Genomic DNA, 19,426 nt, shown 5'->3' with positions numbered 1-19,426 from the left:
TTGAGATTTAACACCATGTTCAATCTTTTACAGATGAAACAAGAAAATTAGCTTTAAATAAGATGAGATTCTTAACATCCACTGTTTCAATTGGTAATTTGTTCCAGAATTTGACTGTTCGATTTGTAAAAAAAACTCTCATGATTTCGATTTAAATATTTCTTATCTGTAAATAAATGATGTTTGTTACCTTGAATGTATAAAGATGGACCTGAAAATTTAAAAGAGCATGGATGTTGAGGGGGTATTTTACAAGTTATTTTTTCTAAATCACTAGCTGATCGGACCTATAAAAATATGGGTCTTTGTAAGTCTATTGCTCATGGGCTTTTTTCCTTTTTCCTAGCTTTCAGGACCCACAAAATATGGTTCTTTATAAAAGCAACCATTGTTATACTTTTTTATTCCACACCGATCATTTCTATATCTATTCTTTGTTACCTTTTCCACAGACATAGAACCTATAAGAAATTTAAAAGTTGTTTTTTTTCTTAATGCATATTATTACATGGTGGCCACAGTCCTGGAATGTCCTGGATTTTTGCAAGTGTCCTGGAATGTCCTGGAATGTCCTGGAAAATTTTGATTTTTTCAAAATTGTCCTGGAATGTCCTGGAATTTTTATTTTTTTAAATATATTTTAAAATTATTAATATTATTGCAGTAAAATTAAATTTTTTTATGCAATTAAAAAAATTTAAAGCCGCTGTAATTTAATTTTTATGAATGGTTTTTTTTAGGTTTTATATATTGCTTTAATTACTTTGAATTTTGTTTGATTTTTGTTTTCTTATATCAGTAATTGTTGGTTTGAAATCATGCATATCAAATTATAGTAGTTAATTTTTCTATAGTTTTAATTTTTTGGATATTTTTAAGTTTAGAAAAAGTTTAAATAGTAAAGTATAAATATAGAATGCCTCGAGATTCACATTTTTCGAATGCATGGTTGCAAACACCTGAATACAAAAACTGGATTATTAAAAAAAGTACGACAATTGCATCATGTTCTTTTTGTAAAAAAGACATTAATGTTAGAAATATGGGTGAAAATGCTTTAAAAAGTCATCTCAAAAGTAAAAAACATTATGAGTTATCACCTCCAGTATTAAGTTCATTATGCAATTATTTTGCTGAATCAAAAACTTTGTCACCTTTAAAAACTGGTACTGTTCAAATTATTGAAAAGCCATCTAAAAAGTCTAAAACATTGGATATGGTATTTATAAATGAACAAGTAATAACCGCTGAAATTAGATGGATATTACACGTGGCTTTATCAAAATCTTTTCAAAGATCATGTGAAGGTATTAACTCACTATTTATATCTATGTTTTCTGATAGTAACATTGCAAAAAAGTTTCAGGTAGGTCGAACAAAGTGTGGATATGTTACAAAATTTGGCATTGCACCATATTTTCTTGATTTGTTATATAAAGAAATATTGTTATCACCGGTTTTTGTAATATCTTTTGATGAGTCATTAAATCGTAGCATACAAAAAGGTCAAAAGGATATTATTGTTCGATTCTGGAACCATGAATCAAATCAAGTTTTTACAAGATATCTTGACTCACAATTTTTAGGAGGTGCAAATTCAAAGCAGTTATTAAAATCTTTTAATGAAGGTGTATCTCAACTTAACATACAAAAAATGATTTAGATATCTTCAGATGGACCTAATGTCAATTTAAAATTTTTAAGACTGGTAAAAGAAAATTGGGAACTTAATGAGTATCCAGCCTTATTAGATATTGGCACGTGTGGCCTCCACACAGTTCATGGAAGCCTAAAAACATCAGTTAATAACTCTGAATGGAAACTTGGTGAAAAATTAAAAGCAATGTGGAAGTTTCTGAATGAATGCCCTTCACGCAGAGAAATCTATGAAAATGTAGCTGAGAACAAAGTTTACCCTTTACCTTATTGTGGCCATCGTTGGTGTGAGAATCAAAACTGTTGTGAACGAGCAGCAAATATTTTTCCTGGCTATTTGAAGTTTATTGAACACTTACAAAGCTTACCAAAATCAAAGCAACCTCATGGAAAGTGGTTTAATGTTTTAAAAGATACAATTAAAGATCCTTTGTTTATTGCTAAATTAAAGTTTGTTGAATTTATAGCTGAAAAGTTAAATATATTCCTAAAGGGTTTTCAATGTGATAAACCAATGGTCCCATTTATATTCGATGTTTTAAAAAACATTTTAGTTAGCATTCTAAGTATGTTTTTATTAAATGATGTAATGGAACGATCTGATACAATTAAAAAAATAATGAAGCTAAATCTCACAGATCCAATGTTATACAAAAGAGAAGATACAATTGATATTGGTCTGTCTGCAAATATGGAAGTTCAAAAATACAAACGATTATCAACATCAAAAGGAAGCATAATTTCAAAATTTTACAAAGATGTTTGTATATTTTTATCTTCACTTGCAACTCACATGTTAGAAAAATCTTCCATAAAATATCTTCTAGTCAGGTGTTCCTCTTGTCTAGATCCTATTCAATTAGCAGATAGCAGAGAAGTAGAGTGTAATAAGTTAAAGTTTTCTAAATTATTGCAACAACTAGTAGCTTCTGGATATTTAAAATCAAAAATTGGGGACAAAGCAAATGAAGAATATTTTCAATTTATAATCAACATTGTTCGTAAACATGATACAGAGTTTTTGTCATTCAAAAAATATGATGATAGGTTGGATATTTTTCTTGCTCAGCATATACCTGTAAATGAATATACATCTCTTTGGGATGTCTGCATAATATTATTTTGCTTGTCTCATGGCCAGGCTGCTATTGAACGCGGGTTCAAAGTAAATAAGGACTATCTAGTTGAAAATTTAGGTGAAGATTCTCTAATTGCATTAAGAATAGTTCATGATCACATGTTATCAAAGCAACAAAATGCTGCAGATATTCCAATTACTAGAGAAATGATGAAATCAGTCAAATCATCTAGAATGCGATACGATGTTGCGTTGGAAAGTGCAAAAAAAGTTAAAGAGTTATCAACTGTAAGTTTAAAAAGAAAAGCTGTTTCCGCTGAAATTGATGACACTGTTCGAAGGAAGAAGCTACTTCAAGCATCAGCTGACGATTTAATAAAGGAGGCAGATAGTTATGCATTAAAGGCAGAGGAAAAAAAAGATTTGAGTTTTATAATCACTTCAAATGATTTAAGAAAGTTATCAAAAGATAAATTTTTAAAATTGCAAGAGCTTGACAGTTTAGAAAAAGCTTTATGTTTAAAAAGAGATTCAATCATTGTTTGAGTTTCATTTATTTATTTTGTAAATATGTTTTGGTTTAGTTTAGTTCCATTAAAGAGTATGATTGTTTAACTATTATATGTATATTTATATTAGTTTACATTCTTCTTTCTATTTTATACTGACTTTCAAAAATAAAATTTTTTTAAAAATATTATGTTATTAAAAACTTAATACTACTACTTTTTGTCAATTTAAAAAAGTTATTAGTCGATTTAGTTGAAATATTCTATGAATATTGTTCAATGAAAATGAAAATATAATTGATAATATTCATTTAATAGGTTATAAAATGTCCTGGAAAATTTTTCAAAAAGTCCTGGAATGTCCTGGAAATGTCCTGGAATTTGACTTTTAAAATTTTGTGGCCACTATGTATTAATAGCTCATTGATATAGTGCGTTGTCATCAATGTTGTTTTTGTAGGTTTGAGACCTCTCCATATTGTAATAAATTTTATATTTTTTTCAATGTTGCTTATATATTTATGTTGCTTATATATTTATGTTGCTTATATATTTATGTTGCTTATATATTTAATGTCGCTTATATATTTAATGTTGCTTATATATTTATGTTGCTTATATATTTATGTTGCTTATATATTTAATGTTGCTTATATATTTATGTTGCTTATATATTTATGTTGCTTATATATTTATAGCAAAAAAGTAATATTAAAGCAATAGTTTTCTAGTTGTTAAAATTCAAAAGTTTTCTTTTATAGATTAATTCACGATTGTTCCAGACACTGTACTATAATATAGAACTATAATCATAAACCATTAAAAACTATGACCTTAAAACTCCTATTTAAAAGTTAAGCCACAAAAATTGAACAGTGAAGTCAGTTCGTAGCAAATAAACTTTAATACGTCAAGTTTGCTTTTGCAATTATCTTACATTTTTTGATTAATTTTAGTTATCGTGCTCACAAGTGCACAAAAAAATATACAACTGTTACAGATATATTATTTCCTGGATAATTATTTTTATTTACTACAAAAGCAATATATAAATAGTTTTAAAGAATTAATATAGTAATTACTATATTTATTCTTTATCAGAATATATCCCTTTAAAATATATTCTATATATTTTTAATATATGGAATTTTCCCGAAAAATTTAAAATCTCATTTCTAAATTTTTAAGTAAAATTTGTTAATTCTGTAAAATTTGATAATTTTAACTTGAATTTTAAATTTTAAATATTAGACTTTCGTTCACATAAACAAAATATAAATCATTACGGATTGTGGTTTCAAAATAAATGCCTAAGAGCTTTGTAAAATAGAAAATAGTTTTATTTACACATTTATAAACAAAACACACCAATTTTCAATAGTTTTTAATTCTATTCAAGTCAATATTGAACAAATATGTCATCTGATAAATCTAAAAAAAGTAATCAAGTTAAAAAAAGGAAAAAAGAGACCACATTACATGGAAATCAATTTATTTATTCATAATAACAAAACAAAAAAAATATAAAAAAGTTTACAAAAAAAATTCTACTACAGCTGCATCATAAATTGACAGTTTAGATTAAACAAATACAAAAATACTTATTTTCTCACAGGTCTCTCCTAATATTGTACATTCTACAGGATCCACACTCTCTATTAAAAAAAAAAAGAGGGTTGAGCTTTTGCCTTAAATTTTAGTTCACGCCTTATGAGATGTAGTTTTATCTGTTCGGCAATAGGCTCCTTTTTATTTTTTCTGCAATATGCTAAAAAAGCATTGTAATATTTATCTAAAATGAAAAAAGAATTAAATTAAAAATTAAAAAAAGTAAAAACATAACATATCATCACTACAAACTACAAACTTGCCAATGTTTTTTTCTAGAGCATTGTTAAAAATAGTCAAAATCTAAAACAAAAGACATTTATAGCAAAGACAGTTACACAAAATAACAAACACTTATAAGCAATCAGTGCAAACAAATTTTGTAATTTGACCAAAAAAAATTATTTTTACTTTGATTGCGATAAACTAATTTCTTTTTAACTATTATATATAACTATTAGCTAATGATCAACATGGTAAATTAAAAAAAAATTAAAGTTTACTAAGTGAAAACCATACTTTAACAGTAAACAAACAAACAGTAAACAAACAAACAGTAGACAAACAAACAGTAAAAAAACAAACAGTAAACAAACATACAGTAGACAAACAAACAGTAAACAAACAAACAGTAGACAAACAAACAGTAAACAAACAAACAGTAAACAAACAAACAGTAGACAAACAAACAGTAAACAAACAAACAGTAAACAAACAGCAAACAAACAAACAGTAGACAAACAAACAGTAAACAAACAAACAGTAGACAAACAAACAGTAAACAAACAAACAGTAAACAAACAAACAGTAGACAAACAAACAGTAAACAAACAAACAGTAAACAAACAAACAGTAGACAAACAAACAGTAAACAAACAAACAGTAAACAAACAAACAGTAAACAAACAAACAGTAAACAATGTAAATTTATGATAATTATTAGCGCACCAAAGGATATCTAAAATAAATAAAAAATTATATGATTTAAAAAAGTAAAAATATAACATATCACAACAAACAAATTTACCTTTTGCCAATGTTTTTTTCTAGCGCATTGTTAAAAATAGTCAAAATCTAAAACAAAAGACATTTATTGCAAAGACACAAAAGAACAAACACTGCTTATAAGTGTTTGTTCTTATAAGTGTTTGTTCTAATCAATGCAAACAAATTTTGTAATTTGACCAAAAATAAAATTATTTTTACTTTGATTGCGACAAACTAATTTCTTTTAACTTTTATACCTAATATATTAATATAATATGTTAATATAATATATTAATATATTATATAAAATATTAATATTATATTATTATATTGGAATAATATTATTATATTAGTTATAAAATAATATATTAATTTTTCTAGCTAATATAACTATTAGCGAATGATCAACATAGTAAATTTAAAAAAAAATTAATGTTTACTAAGTTAAAACCATACTAACATTTTAACAAAGTAAATTTATGATAATTTCTAGAATTATGATAGTTATTAGCGCAATGATATTTAATGATAATGATAATTCATAGATAAAACAAAGTAAATTTACGATAGTTATTAGAGCACCAAAAGGAAAACTAAAGAAACTAAAAAAGATAATAAAGATGAGATAATAAAGGTAAAATTATATAAAAAAACAAACAAAAACATAAATAAAAAAAGTATATAGTAAAATGTTTATTTTTATTAGAAATAGGATCCTTTTAATTAAAAACATTAATGTTTTCATGAACAGATAAAGACACATCAAAAGTACATACACTGTAAAAAAATTCTTTCATTATAAGTATTTATTAGATAACCCCTAATTCAGTGATAATTGTTAATTATTATGAAAATTATTAACTGCAATTTGAAGTATTCACAAAATCTCAACTGACAATAAAATGTTATTTTGACATGGAGAATCATCAACACCGTCACAGCAGTAAATCGTTATAATATTTTGCATGTTCTGCTAAAATTTTGATGGTGTTAGTGTAGAAACAGAAGGTATATTTTTTTAACAAAATTTTGTTATAAACATAACTTAATATTAAAAAAAAAGAAAACAAAATTAGTAGTTTTTTTACAAATTTATATATATACAAACAAAATTTAACAAAAAAGATTTTAAAAAATATACATATTAAACTAAAAACATTACCTACATCTTCTATTTGTAGATCTAGTTATATATTTTACCCTGCCCACTCTAACTCCACCCAATTTACTCTTAGTAAAGGTAATCCCTTTCCCTTTAATGAAACAAATTAAATTTTTTCCCCTATTATGGGCCCACACCCTGTGTGCACTATAGGATGTGGGATAGATATATAGATAAGGGTTAATTTCTATATATGATTGCTGAAATAGCTGAATGATATTTTAGTTGCATACTTAACTATAAAAACTACTAATCATTTATTTACCAGTTACAGATAAGGGTGGTGCAGCAACGATTGTTGCTGAGATTGTTACAACATAAATGGCTAAAATATATATTTAAAAAAATACAGGTAATCAAAAATTAAATACAATTTAAAGCAATCAAACCATTAGTAAAATATCTCATAAAACAGAATAACATATTAGAAAATATTAAATTTTTTCAAAATTAATTTTAAAGATGAAGATAAATTAGAAATTAAAACCAACAATATGTAATAAGCTGTGTTACTAAAATTAAAATAACAAGTAAATATCGTTATATAATATTCCATTTTAAACATTTTGTACAAAATGTTGAATTAGAAACTAAAAAAAAACATATGTAAGTTTTTTAAGAAGTAAGTTCAAAAGATTCTTTATAGGTAAATTTAACTTTATAAAATCTAACTATCACCATCAGACAATAACATTGTAAGTAATTAGATTCATATAAAACATGATTAAATATCCAACATAAAATTATTTAAAACCAATAAAAAATAAAAAGCAGCTTGCTAACTTTTAAAACATGGTCATCTTTAGCTTTTGTATAATTAACAGCCTGTCAAGATACAATTTTAATACATTACTTACAAAACATGCTTCATTAAAACATTAAAAAATTAAATTTTAGAAACTTTAAAAACAGATTAAAATATTAAAAAGCGCATACTATTTATAAATAAAAGTATATTCAAAAATTATATTATTTATGGTAATGATAATAGAAGATTGAACGATATTTCATTTGCAGTGTCTCGTGCATTATCAGTTAAAAACGTCCGAGTTGACTTTTTATTATTTTTAAAAATTTTGATTTAAATAAAATGGTGTATTGTAAATATAAAATTCAAATTTTCAATTATGTTCTTAATAAAAAACATATTTTTTAAACCCCCATTACTGTTTAAAAAATGTAAAGGTCGCTGCGTGGCAAGTTCGAATCATCAGCTTATTTTTTAATTTTTGTTACTTAAAAAGCAAAACAAGACAACTTTATAGTTCTATAGATTTTATTTTATATGTTAAACACTTATTTTCCTTCCACAAACTTAACTTAGTTGTAGAAAACGTGAAATGTAAAACTAAAATGACATAAGTATCTCAATTATGACACATATGCAACAAACTTTTTTTTTTTTTTTTAAACATCTTCGCTTCCAACAAGGCTGCAAGCAGCCACTAATTAAAGTTGGAAGTTACTGAAAGAGAAAAGATGAAGATTGTAGAGCAAGATAACGATTGACTGACGACTTAAAAGATTGCAAATTATATGAATCAGGAAAGCAAGATGAAGGAAGCGAATTCCAAAGAGCTGATGTTCGAGGAAAAAAACTAGACAAATAAGCGTTTTTGGAGCACTTAGGAACAGTCACAGAAAAAGGATGACACTTAATTGGATGACGAGTAACACGAGAATGAATTATAGTAGATGGCACAAGAGACGCTAGCTCTTTAGAGCAGTGCCCATTATAGTATTTATAGAAAAGAGAAAGAGAAGCAACATTACGACGATGTGATAATGGTTGGAGGTTGGCTGCAAGAGCAGGTCCAACTATGTTTACAATGCGTTTTTGCACCTTGTCTAAAAGAGAAAGGGCATCATTAGAAGATCCGCCCCAGATATGGCAACAGTAATCCATACAAGGCCGGATTTGAGATTTATAGAGATATAGAATAGAATCCGAAGTAAGAAAGTGACGAGCTCGATAAAGAGATGCAACCTTAGCAGATGCTAATTTTGCAACTGGTTTGCAACTTCCCCCCATTTTTTGATATTTTCAGAATATTTTTAAAAAAAATTTTGTTTGTTAAAGGTTATAATATCGTTATATATCTTTGTTTAAAATCTCTATAAAACTTAAAGAGTATTTTATTTGAAAATATGCAATATTTATAAGTACAACTCTTTCTTGCCATTAGCTCTGTTGCAATGGCTGCCAAGGGTTTCGTGTCAAACATGCTCAAGGGGACACCACTTTTATTAAGTTTGCCAATAATATATAGATACAATACTAGTTGTACATTTGTACGAGATCTCTTTGTATTCTTCGTTATTTTAAAGATGTCAATTTCAATATTTTCTAGTCTTTCATTGTATAATAGATGATATAGCTCAGGTACAGATTTCATTACATGTTTTTGATTTTTTTCTAATATGTTTATATCTTTTTCAAGATAAAGACTCCATACCTGTATTACAAATTCTAAATGTGGGCGTATTTAACTACAATACAGCAATTATATAAATTCACTATCTTTATACTTAAATGATTTGCATATTATACCAAATTTATATTTTGCAATAGACCATGCAATTTTAATTTGTGGTTCCTATTTTAAGTCATTTGAAATTAATACGCCTGTGCATCCGTTTGATTATTAACTTCAGCTATTACTTTAAAATCATCTGCATACAACACCAGTTGGTTTGTAAGTTGACTTGGAAGGTCATTGATGTATATTAAAAATAAAATTGGACCAAGCACAGAACATAGTGGTACACCACTTACTATGTCCACCCATGATGATACACTTTCTCCAAGTACAACTCTTTGCTTCTCATTGGTTAAAAAAAAAATTATCCACTTCAATGACAGATGTAAAGCATTATGCTTCAAGTTTTAATGCTAATCTACTATGTAAAACCTGGCTATCAGTGCCAATCTCCTCAAATACCATTAAAACTGCCCCTTTATTATCCAATTCTTTTTCTTTAATATCAAGTTTGTTTGACTCTGTTATGCCAGTATAACAACATTTTTTTCTTTATGTTGTATATCATTTTGCTCAACTGTCATTGCACTAATAACATCAACTGCAGGAACATTAGGTTTGTTTGCCATTTTAAAAAGGCTACTAAAAGTTAATATTGGATTTTCTTCTGACATTGTAGAATTTTTTTCTAAATTCTTGACCTTTTTCTTTAATGCATTGTTTTCAACTTTAACTAAACTTAATTTAATCTCCAAAATTTTAATCTTCTCTTGATGTTCTTTGATGTTCTTGCAATTTCTCTTCGACTCTTTTCATTAACTCAGCAATTTCAGAACTATCTTTTTGAACCAACTTAGTACAATATATAAGTTTCCAGATTTTTATTTGAATAGTTAAAACATGTCCAATAACTATGTAACTTGCATGCTTCTTTTGTATGTACATGCGTGCTTCTTGTTTTTTAATAGTTAATCTTAAACTTTTATATATTTTTTATACTTGAAGTTAATAATCCACAAATACAAAATATTATTTACTGTCGTTGTGGTTAATGTGTATTGTGAAAGAACTTCTGCACTTCAACCACATGTTTAATGACATCTGGGTGTGTTACTTCCTTTTCTAAAAGATTTAAATAATGTGCAAAACACCCATATATTCCCATATAATAAAAGATTTGTATAAATTTCTTTTTTTTTCATCTTATTTTCATTATTTGTTACCACAGTGAATACTTCTTTGTTGTGGGTTTCCTTAAGATCTTCAATGACATTACAAAAAGTATGGAACAATACTTGGTTTTTTTATTTAATGCACAATCAGTTATGCATGAAGTTTAGACTTTAATCCATCATATGCACTGTAAGCAATAATCAGATCATTAGTAACACAACTCTATCCATCTCACATAATCATTTTCTTATATTGGGTAAGTTGATCCATTGCCTTGGCTAATGGATCAGCTTACCCAATATGAGAACCCCCCCTACTTCAAAAAAAAAAAACTTGTCATTAGGGCCCTAATTTATTTTTTTAATTTCTATCATTACACCTTAGTGTGTGTGTGATCTTGTATGTTATTGGTGCATTTAAAAAAAGTAAAATTAATAATAATAAGTAAATAATAATTGTTGTTATAATAATAATGATTGCATCACTTTTTATTGTATAAAATATTACTCAATTTCCATGTTCTTCACTGGTTAGATTGATTTTAAAATCACATCACATGGACTCCTTTAGGTGTTTTTAGATAAAGTTATTTTTACTTTGGGTTTTTTTTTTAAACCAATTTTTGTTTTTTGTATGATGACATAAGTTAAGAATAAATAACAATTTCAAAATCACCGGCTCTTTTAGATGTTTTTAGATAAAGAGTCATTCCATATGAAATCTGCTCAGAATGGTTTTAAATTTCAACTATCGCAGATTTTGTAAAAAAAATAAATCCTTAAATTTTTACCTTGATTAACCAACCTGTCAAAAGTTATATTTGAATCAATATTAACTAAGTATTTTATATTTTCAAGAAATTTAAGTTTCTAGAACTCATTATAGATTTTTGACTTTATCTTGTAAATAAAAAAGATTATCACTTGATATGGATTATTTGGGTAAAATACTATAACAATATAAAATTTCAAGTGATAACCTCTTTTATTTATAAAGTTATGGTTTGTCAAAGATCAACAAATTCTACTGTAAATTTCAGATATTCAAGTTTTGGTTATAAAACATCATTCATCCATTCATAACTTTTAAGCAGATCAAGTTCAAATTTTATGGATTATGTTTTGTTGTTGTTGTTTTTTTCATAAAATATGTGGTTAGTTGAAGTTCAAAGCAAATCTGAGGTGCTCTCCTGGAGCCATTTGATATGGAATGACTCTAAAGTTAATTATTTTAGGTTTCTTTTTTTTTAACCTTTTTGATTTTAGTTATGCATAAGAGAAACTTTTGTAAACAAATTTAAAGACAATAAAAAAAAAAAGTGTTAAAATTATATGAAATCTGTTCTAAAATATATATAGCTGTATCTTTTGAGTATCAAAATTTATTTTGATGAAATCTACTCATAAATTATGATGAAAATGTTTTGATAAAAATTGAAATCTGTTTATAAATATATACTATATACATAAGAGACAGTGTTATTATTTTCAGCAAGGTAATGTTTGGTTAGGATTTGTTTAAATCAGTTGCTAAATGATGTTTTTGGATAAACATATATTCTTTAAAAAGAAAATATTAGTTTGTGTAGTTCATGCTTCTTTTAAAATTGTATGTTAATGATAAATAATTTCATTTGGATGATAATTTTACATAATGAGATTCCATTTTAATTAACAAGCTAAATGATAATAAACTATCATACTCTGTGTTACATTAGTACATCTAAATCAATCAAAATCTTAAGAAGACACTGTTTTTTCAATTTCATACAATACCTAAAATCAAGATCTAAAAGGTTGACAACCTTTTTTGTTATTGTGGTAAACATCTAAGAATATTTGTTATACTTTCTTTAATACACTATAAGTTGACATTTCTTATGTTAATTTACGATAAAAACTAAAGTTATTTATTTGACAACTTTTTTTGTTGTTGCAGTAAACAACTAAGAACATTTGAGGAGTGTACTTGCAAAACCTGATAATCCACTTCTTTTTAATTCCGATATATTAGTAAAAAAGTTTTTCAATGGGTTAAACTGATAAAAATCAGAAGATATAGTAGAAGGAATGTTTCAGACAAAAATTTAAAAATCATGCTATTTTTTATTTCATTTTAATCGAAAAATTGAAAAACGTTCTATCTGGTTTTGCTTGTCAATTTTTTTTTATCTGGTTTTGATTAGAAATTTATTTTCTAACTGAATTAAAAAAAATTTTTTGAGGTAAACTTGACTAGTGACTATTTTAATAATAAATATGAAGAGTTTAATTTAAATAGGGTAGGTTCAGCAACTGCTTTTGCAGGTGGCAAGTTGTTTGGGGGGCAGCAAAAAAAAAATTACCTGACAAAAATGCTAGAAAAAAGAGTATTTAAGATGGCATGACAAATTTTGTATTAAGTTGGCACGAAGGGTAAAGCCCGTATCAGACAGAGAGATGTAAAAACTCCTGGGCCATGTTTATATATTATATATATGTTTTCCATTTAGTAAATGGAATTTCATTCCAGGTAGTAAATGATGTATATCTTTGAGCTTTGCTTAACTAATAAAACGATTTTCCATTATATTTATTGGATTGAACGCATGTTTCTTTCCTTTATTTTCTATGTTTGTTAACTTTTTACTTAAATATAAATCTTTTAAATTGTAAAAATCCAACACAAGGTTTATGTCAAAATGGATGACATTTTCCAGTCTTTTACAAACTATTTTAAGTTAAGTCTGTTTTATAGTATTACAATGACTTAAAAAATTGCACAAAACCACTGGGCTCTAGTATTTCATTGTTTGCTTTCATATCTTTTCAATCCAATCAAATAATCTATCACATGGTAAAAAATTATGTTCAATCACTGGAAAAACTTAACCTTCTTTATATGATTTGATGAATTAAACAGCCAAAGTTGTGCCATTGCTAACACAATTTTGTTTTTATTTTGACCTCTACCATTACCAACTAAACGAAGTGTGTCAAAATCATTAGTGAAATGCAATGATTTTGGCATAAGTATTGTTAGAAAATGATACACTGCACTGGCAACATCATTTGATCCTCTACCTGCTTGGAACTCTAACCAGGTGTAAGAGTTTAATTTGCTATTCAAATCATACAGGCCAAAATTATAGAAGCTAATTTGCCTTGAGTAAAGTGTTTCTTGTATCGTAACTCTTGTGAATTTTCAGCTTAATTAAATAATCAGCCTTTCCAATACAAATGCAATTTTTAATCATTGTCAAATGTGCAAGTATCAGAAGCAGGCGGTTCAAATGAAAAGAAATGAATTAAATTCACCAAGAAATACTCTGTAAAATATTTTGTATACAAAATGTTTTTCATAAGAAACAAAAAATATTTTTCATAAGAAACAAAAAATATTTCTTATAAAAAATAGAAAATGTTTCTTATAAGAAAAGAAAAGAAAGATCAATCATAAGTGATTTTTTAAAGATATTGTACAACTTGTTAATATATTTTGAACATGTTTGAAGATAAAGTTTTACACATTTGTTGGAACCATAATGACTTTCTCTAGCTCAAAGACTTGAAATAAAACTTCTTATGGCTTCGTTTAACATTGTTTTTTGTTTCTCGTCTGTTTCCATCACGAGTTCTCTTAGCTAATTCACCTGATAAATATTGGCAAGGTAACCCACCATTAAATCATTTTCCCTAAATAGGAAATATTATTTGTCAGAAAAATTTCTTACCAACATGAATTTTTGAATGGTATTGGTTGACGTAGTATTGTGTAGCAATTTTTCTACTTTTTTCATTTGTTGTTTAAGTATTTTTGGTTTTCCCTGTTTTGGTGTAATCAAGAATAATATTATCATGTTTTATCTTATTGCATGACTGAAACAATATATTTTTAAGTTTCCGAACATCTTCTTCTCTAATCTTCTTCTTCCAAAAAATGCTGGATCCGCCCTTGCCAACAAGTTGGCAGGGGTGGATCCAGCATTTTTTGGTCTTTAAGATAGCTAACTTCTTGACATAGAGCAAACTCCAAACGTTTATATGTTTATACTTATGTCAAATTAGGATGCTTTGCAAAAAAACTGCAATGATTTTGCCTGTGAGCTCTCACGTTTCCGGCAGGGGTGTGGGGGCAAAAATTTTGATTTTTTTTTTTCCCAAGCTCCAATCATCGCAATCTCAAAGACCAAAAAATGCTGGATCCTCCCCTGCAAATTGGTAACCATACAAGTTCTTTTCTGACCGAATATCTGCAAAAATATCTGATAAAAAGCAAACATAAACTGAATAAAGAAATTTATACAGTAAATATATAGATTAATACTTGTTATGACAATATATAATATGTTATCAGTATACATATAAATTTATTTTTTTAACATATATATATATATATATATATATATATATATATATATATATATATATATATATATATATATATATATATATATATATATATATATATATGTTAAAAATATATATTTTTAGATTATACATACATATATTAAATAAAACACTGATTATCTGCAAAAATATTTGCAGATAATCAGTGTTTAATAGTATAATCATCTATGTATTTATACATACATAGATGATTATACTATTAAACTAATCTATTATAGATTATCATATAAATTTATTTTTTTAACATATGTATATATATATATATATATATATATATATATATATATATATATATATATAAGTATATATATATATATATATAAATAAATATATATATATATAAATATATATATATATATTAATACATATATATATATATATATAAATATATATATATATTAATATATATAGAGAGAGAGAGATTATTTATACAAAATTTTATGCACATTTATAGCGTGACGTGTTCAAGAATTATATATCTATCTTTGATTTTTAAGGACATTGAGATAGAATTCTTTTGTTATATGTTTTCTTGTGTTGTTGTTGGATTCATTGCTTATTTTGTTTTTATTTAGACAGTTTACAACATTTTAATACTCAAAGTGTAAATAATTTATTCGTAAAGGATGATTTTTATATTTTTAAATCAGTGAAATTTTTTTGTTAATTCTCTACTGTTTTAGTTTTATTCATGAGTTATATATAATTATTACTTTTAAAAATAGTTTGATAAATAAATAAATAGTTGGTGGCGTTAGGAAGACATGTTTTTTTTTTACTCATCGAATAATTTTGAGTCATAGATGATAAATGATAGGGTCAAATTATTATATTTCAACCAATGTCCTGCGGGTCACCATCTTTGATTTTCCTGAATTTTACATATTGTTATGTGCATTATGTAGTTAGGTTAAATTCGAAATTTCAGACTTCCAAGTACAATGGTTGAGAAAATATAGCCTTAGAAACATGACATAGTGGCCCCCCTTACTGTAGCATTTTACTATTCATCCACAAGACTTTACAGATAAGTTTTCTGATTAGCTAATATTGTCTGCAATAAGTGGGCAAAATTAGAATTAATATCTTTTAAAGTATATGAGGCAGATGGGTTTTTTTTTATAATAATGACAAACCATTATGAAAACTGAAGAAATTTATTGAAAAAAAATTTTTAAATACCTATTTAAGCACAATCAATCACTGTCAATTACAAAATAAGTTTAAATTCAGATTTATTTCAAATTCAAATTTAGATTCAGAAAAAGTAAAATAAAGAAACCAAGTAAAACAATGTTTATCTGTAAAAAATTTAAATAAATTATTTTTGTTGATTTGTCTTCTTCTCAATATAACAAAGTTATAAAGTTATTAAAATAGAAACCACAATCGTTATGTTATAACATTAATGACATTTAATTAACTTAATTAGGTTAATTACTTATAACTTTACTTATAACATAATAAATATATGCCTTAGTTTTTTACAACAAATTAGTTTTTTAAAAAGTTGTTTGTATGTGGTCCATACCGCATACAGACCACTGATTACCTTAAATAAAATAGAATTTAAAGAAATAACAATTCAATTTAAAATTAATTTAGATATTTAGATATTAAGTATCTAAATATCTAAATTAATTTAGAGACTTTCATTTGAACCATAATGAAGGTCTCTAAAAAGTTACTGCCCTCTTTATTTGTGCCCCTATCTTCTACAAAGACCAGATCAATGAGAGGGCAGCCAATCATATCTTTCTTTTTATTAAGAAATGACTTAATATTAGTTGCACTCTTCAAATAGGCCAGCAGGCAGATTAGAGGGGCTCTGGTCACTAGTAGCGCATTCAACCGCTGATAAATGAAAAATAGATTTATTTAAAAATGCATTTTTAGTGTGAATTTGACAAGTTTATAATGTTTGCATTTTCAGATAGTTGGGTCTAATGGTCTTATTTGCTGTTAATCTTCGATCAAAACAAAGTGTTAGAAAATTTGACTTTTTTGGCGAATGGATGTTTTGCTTTTAGATATATTTGAGTTCTAAACTGCAACAAGCTACCTATATTTTGCCCACTTATTGCAGACAGTAGTACCTAATCAGAAAACTTATCTGTAGATTTTCTGTAAAGACTTGTAGATGAATAGCAAAATGCTATAGTTAGTTTTATTTTGGCATATTTTAACATATTTAGGAATTTTTCCAAAGTTGAGGAGGTCACAATTATTTTTCTAATTCAATACAGGTTAAAAAAAACCGCTTTTTTAAAGAGAGAACTATCCAGAAAATAGTTCTAGAAAAAATGAGATACTTGTTGAAAGTGAGAAAAAAGTTATACAGCTCTAAAGTAGTCTGTTTTGACCATTTTTAAATCGAGGGGTGCCACCATGTCATGTTTCTAAGGCTATATTTTCTGAACCGTTTTACTTGGAAGTCTGAAGTTTCAAATATAACGTATCTACATAATGCTCATAACAATATGTAAGGATCAGGAAAATCAGAGATGGTGACTCACAAAGTTTTCATCAAATTGGTTGATATATAATGATTTGACCCTATATCACAAAAAAACACGTTAATTTAAGCTGAGAGAACAAAAAAAGGCAAAATGTATTAGAATGAAATGTTTTAAAATTTTGTAAAATTTTAAAACATTTGAGGTTTAATAATTATTTTTAAAAAGTGTAAACGGCTAGTATTAACATTTTTTACTTTTCTAATTTTGGGAATTTCATTGTAATAAACTACAACCTGCGTCCGAAAAAAGTTCAATCAACAAATTAGTATCGCCCAAAGTTGTTTTAAATATTTACTTTAAGCAAACATAAAACAATAAATTTAAATTATTCTTAAATTTAAAATTTGCTTTAACCACTTATAGTGTCCTAAAAAACCAGTCTTAAGCAGTCACATATACAAAGTATTTTCTATAAAACCTTTTTTCCGTGTGTTTTCCCTATTTTTTTAACCTAGTAATTGGCAATTCCTTTTTTGTAAAATCTCACACAAGTCATGTGCGAATTGCATTTAATTTTGTTTAAATGACAATATAAAAACACAAACTTTAATTTTGGATCTGATCAATGTAAAAAAGTCGTGCGAATTTATTTTCTTTTAAAATAATGTGTAAAATTTTACTTATCTCTTAGTGACTTTAAAATGACGATAATGTTGTCAAAGAAAGTTTTTTTTTAATTCTTATCGTTTTTATATTATTTTATTTCATAGAAAATCTTTAAAATTATTAGTTTATGTTCTCCAATGTAAATGTCTAAATTATTAATCTACATATTTTCAAACTTCAAACGTGATTTAGAGTCATTTTATAAAATGTGATCAAAAAATTTGATCCTGAAATATCACAAATGTTTTTTTACCGGTTGCGGTAGTTACATTATACTACAATATCTATTAGCAATGCCAATTTCCTTTGTTTTGTTCGAATTTGTCAAAAGATTTTTAAAGTTCGATGATCGAGTTTTAAAATGTCATTTTGTTATCATTGTTTATTAATTGACATTGGTTACAAAACTTCTTTCACTTCGTGAGTATATTTCATTATATATTTAATTATTTGTTTTTATTTTAAAAAGTTTTGTTTTGAAACTAAATTTAAACAAAAATAAATTTTATATAAAGTAAATTTTTTTTTTTATAAAATAACAAGAGAAAAGTGCAAAAAAAAGTAAACAACTTCAGCTTATTCTTCTTAATATAATATAATAAAATGAATAAGCTGAAGTTTTTCACTTTTTTTGGAAATTAATTAATAAAATTAAAATTAATAATTATAAAGTTTATATTATATATCGATTATAAATATAATATATATAGATCGATATAAAACATAATTTTCAACATAACTCGGGTGTTAATTGTATTTTCAACAGACTGTATTTTTCACTGACTTTCTTTTCATCTTTGATTGACTTTCTTTTTTCTTTTATGTTGTTCTTTTTTTATTGGTATGAACTGTCCATTTAAATGAACATGTACCAACTGTTAATTTAACAGTTGGTACAATTTCATCTAAATTCAGTCATTATTCCAGAAAGTTCATTAATTTTTTTTTTTGCTTACAACAGATGTTTAAATACTCCTAGAGCCTTAATTACTTTGGCTTAAGAATACAAATTAATATTAAATATTTAAAGTTCATAAAAATACCATTTTATAAATATATTTATAAAATGGTAAGTGTCGTGAAATAGCTTATTTTTTTCACTGATAAAACTTATGTTTGTAATATTTGTTTTAAAAATATTTTTACAAAAGAAATTTTAAATTTGATTGATTATATTATCGATTTTTATCTTATCTAAGTTTGTTGCTTTTTTATTTCTAAAATCATTTATGTTTTATAGCAACTATAAAACATATAAAT

General features: G+C 25.7%; 2 protein-coding genes across 4 annotated transcripts in view; both read left to right on the top strand.

Moving 5' to 3' along the window:
- LOC136076774 (NLR family CARD domain-containing protein 4-like) overlaps window positions 1–19,426 on the top strand; it is an 86,681-nt gene that overhangs the window by 65,312 nt on the left and 1,943 nt on the right. The gene's annotated exons all lie outside the window — the stretch shown is intronic.
- On the top strand, window positions 876–3,348 carry LOC136076773 (uncharacterized). Its single transcript, XM_065790223.1, has 2 exons — window positions 876–1,490; window positions 1,629–3,348. Exon 2 carries the CDS (start codon window positions 1,844–1,846, stop codon window positions 3,278–3,280), a length of 1,437 nt encoding a protein of 478 aa, XP_065646295.1. The 5' UTR covers window positions 876–1,490; window positions 1,629–1,843; the 3' UTR covers window positions 3,281–3,348.

Source organism: Hydra vulgaris, chromosome 02 (assembly GCF_038396675.1).
Source record: "Hydra vulgaris chromosome 02, alternate assembly HydraT2T_AEP".
In the NCBI taxonomy this organism is placed as follows: domain Eukaryota; kingdom Metazoa; phylum Cnidaria; class Hydrozoa; order Anthoathecata; family Hydridae; genus Hydra; species Hydra vulgaris.
Note: the sequence above shows the minus strand (reverse complement) of the source record. Positions and strands in the feature narration are given on the sequence as shown.

Excerpts from the sequence above, each read along its gene's own strand:
- LOC136076773 (XM_065790223.1), top strand. The coding sequence starts at position 1,844 with ATGTGGAAGTTTCTGAATGAATGCCCTTCACGCAGAGAAATCTATGAA.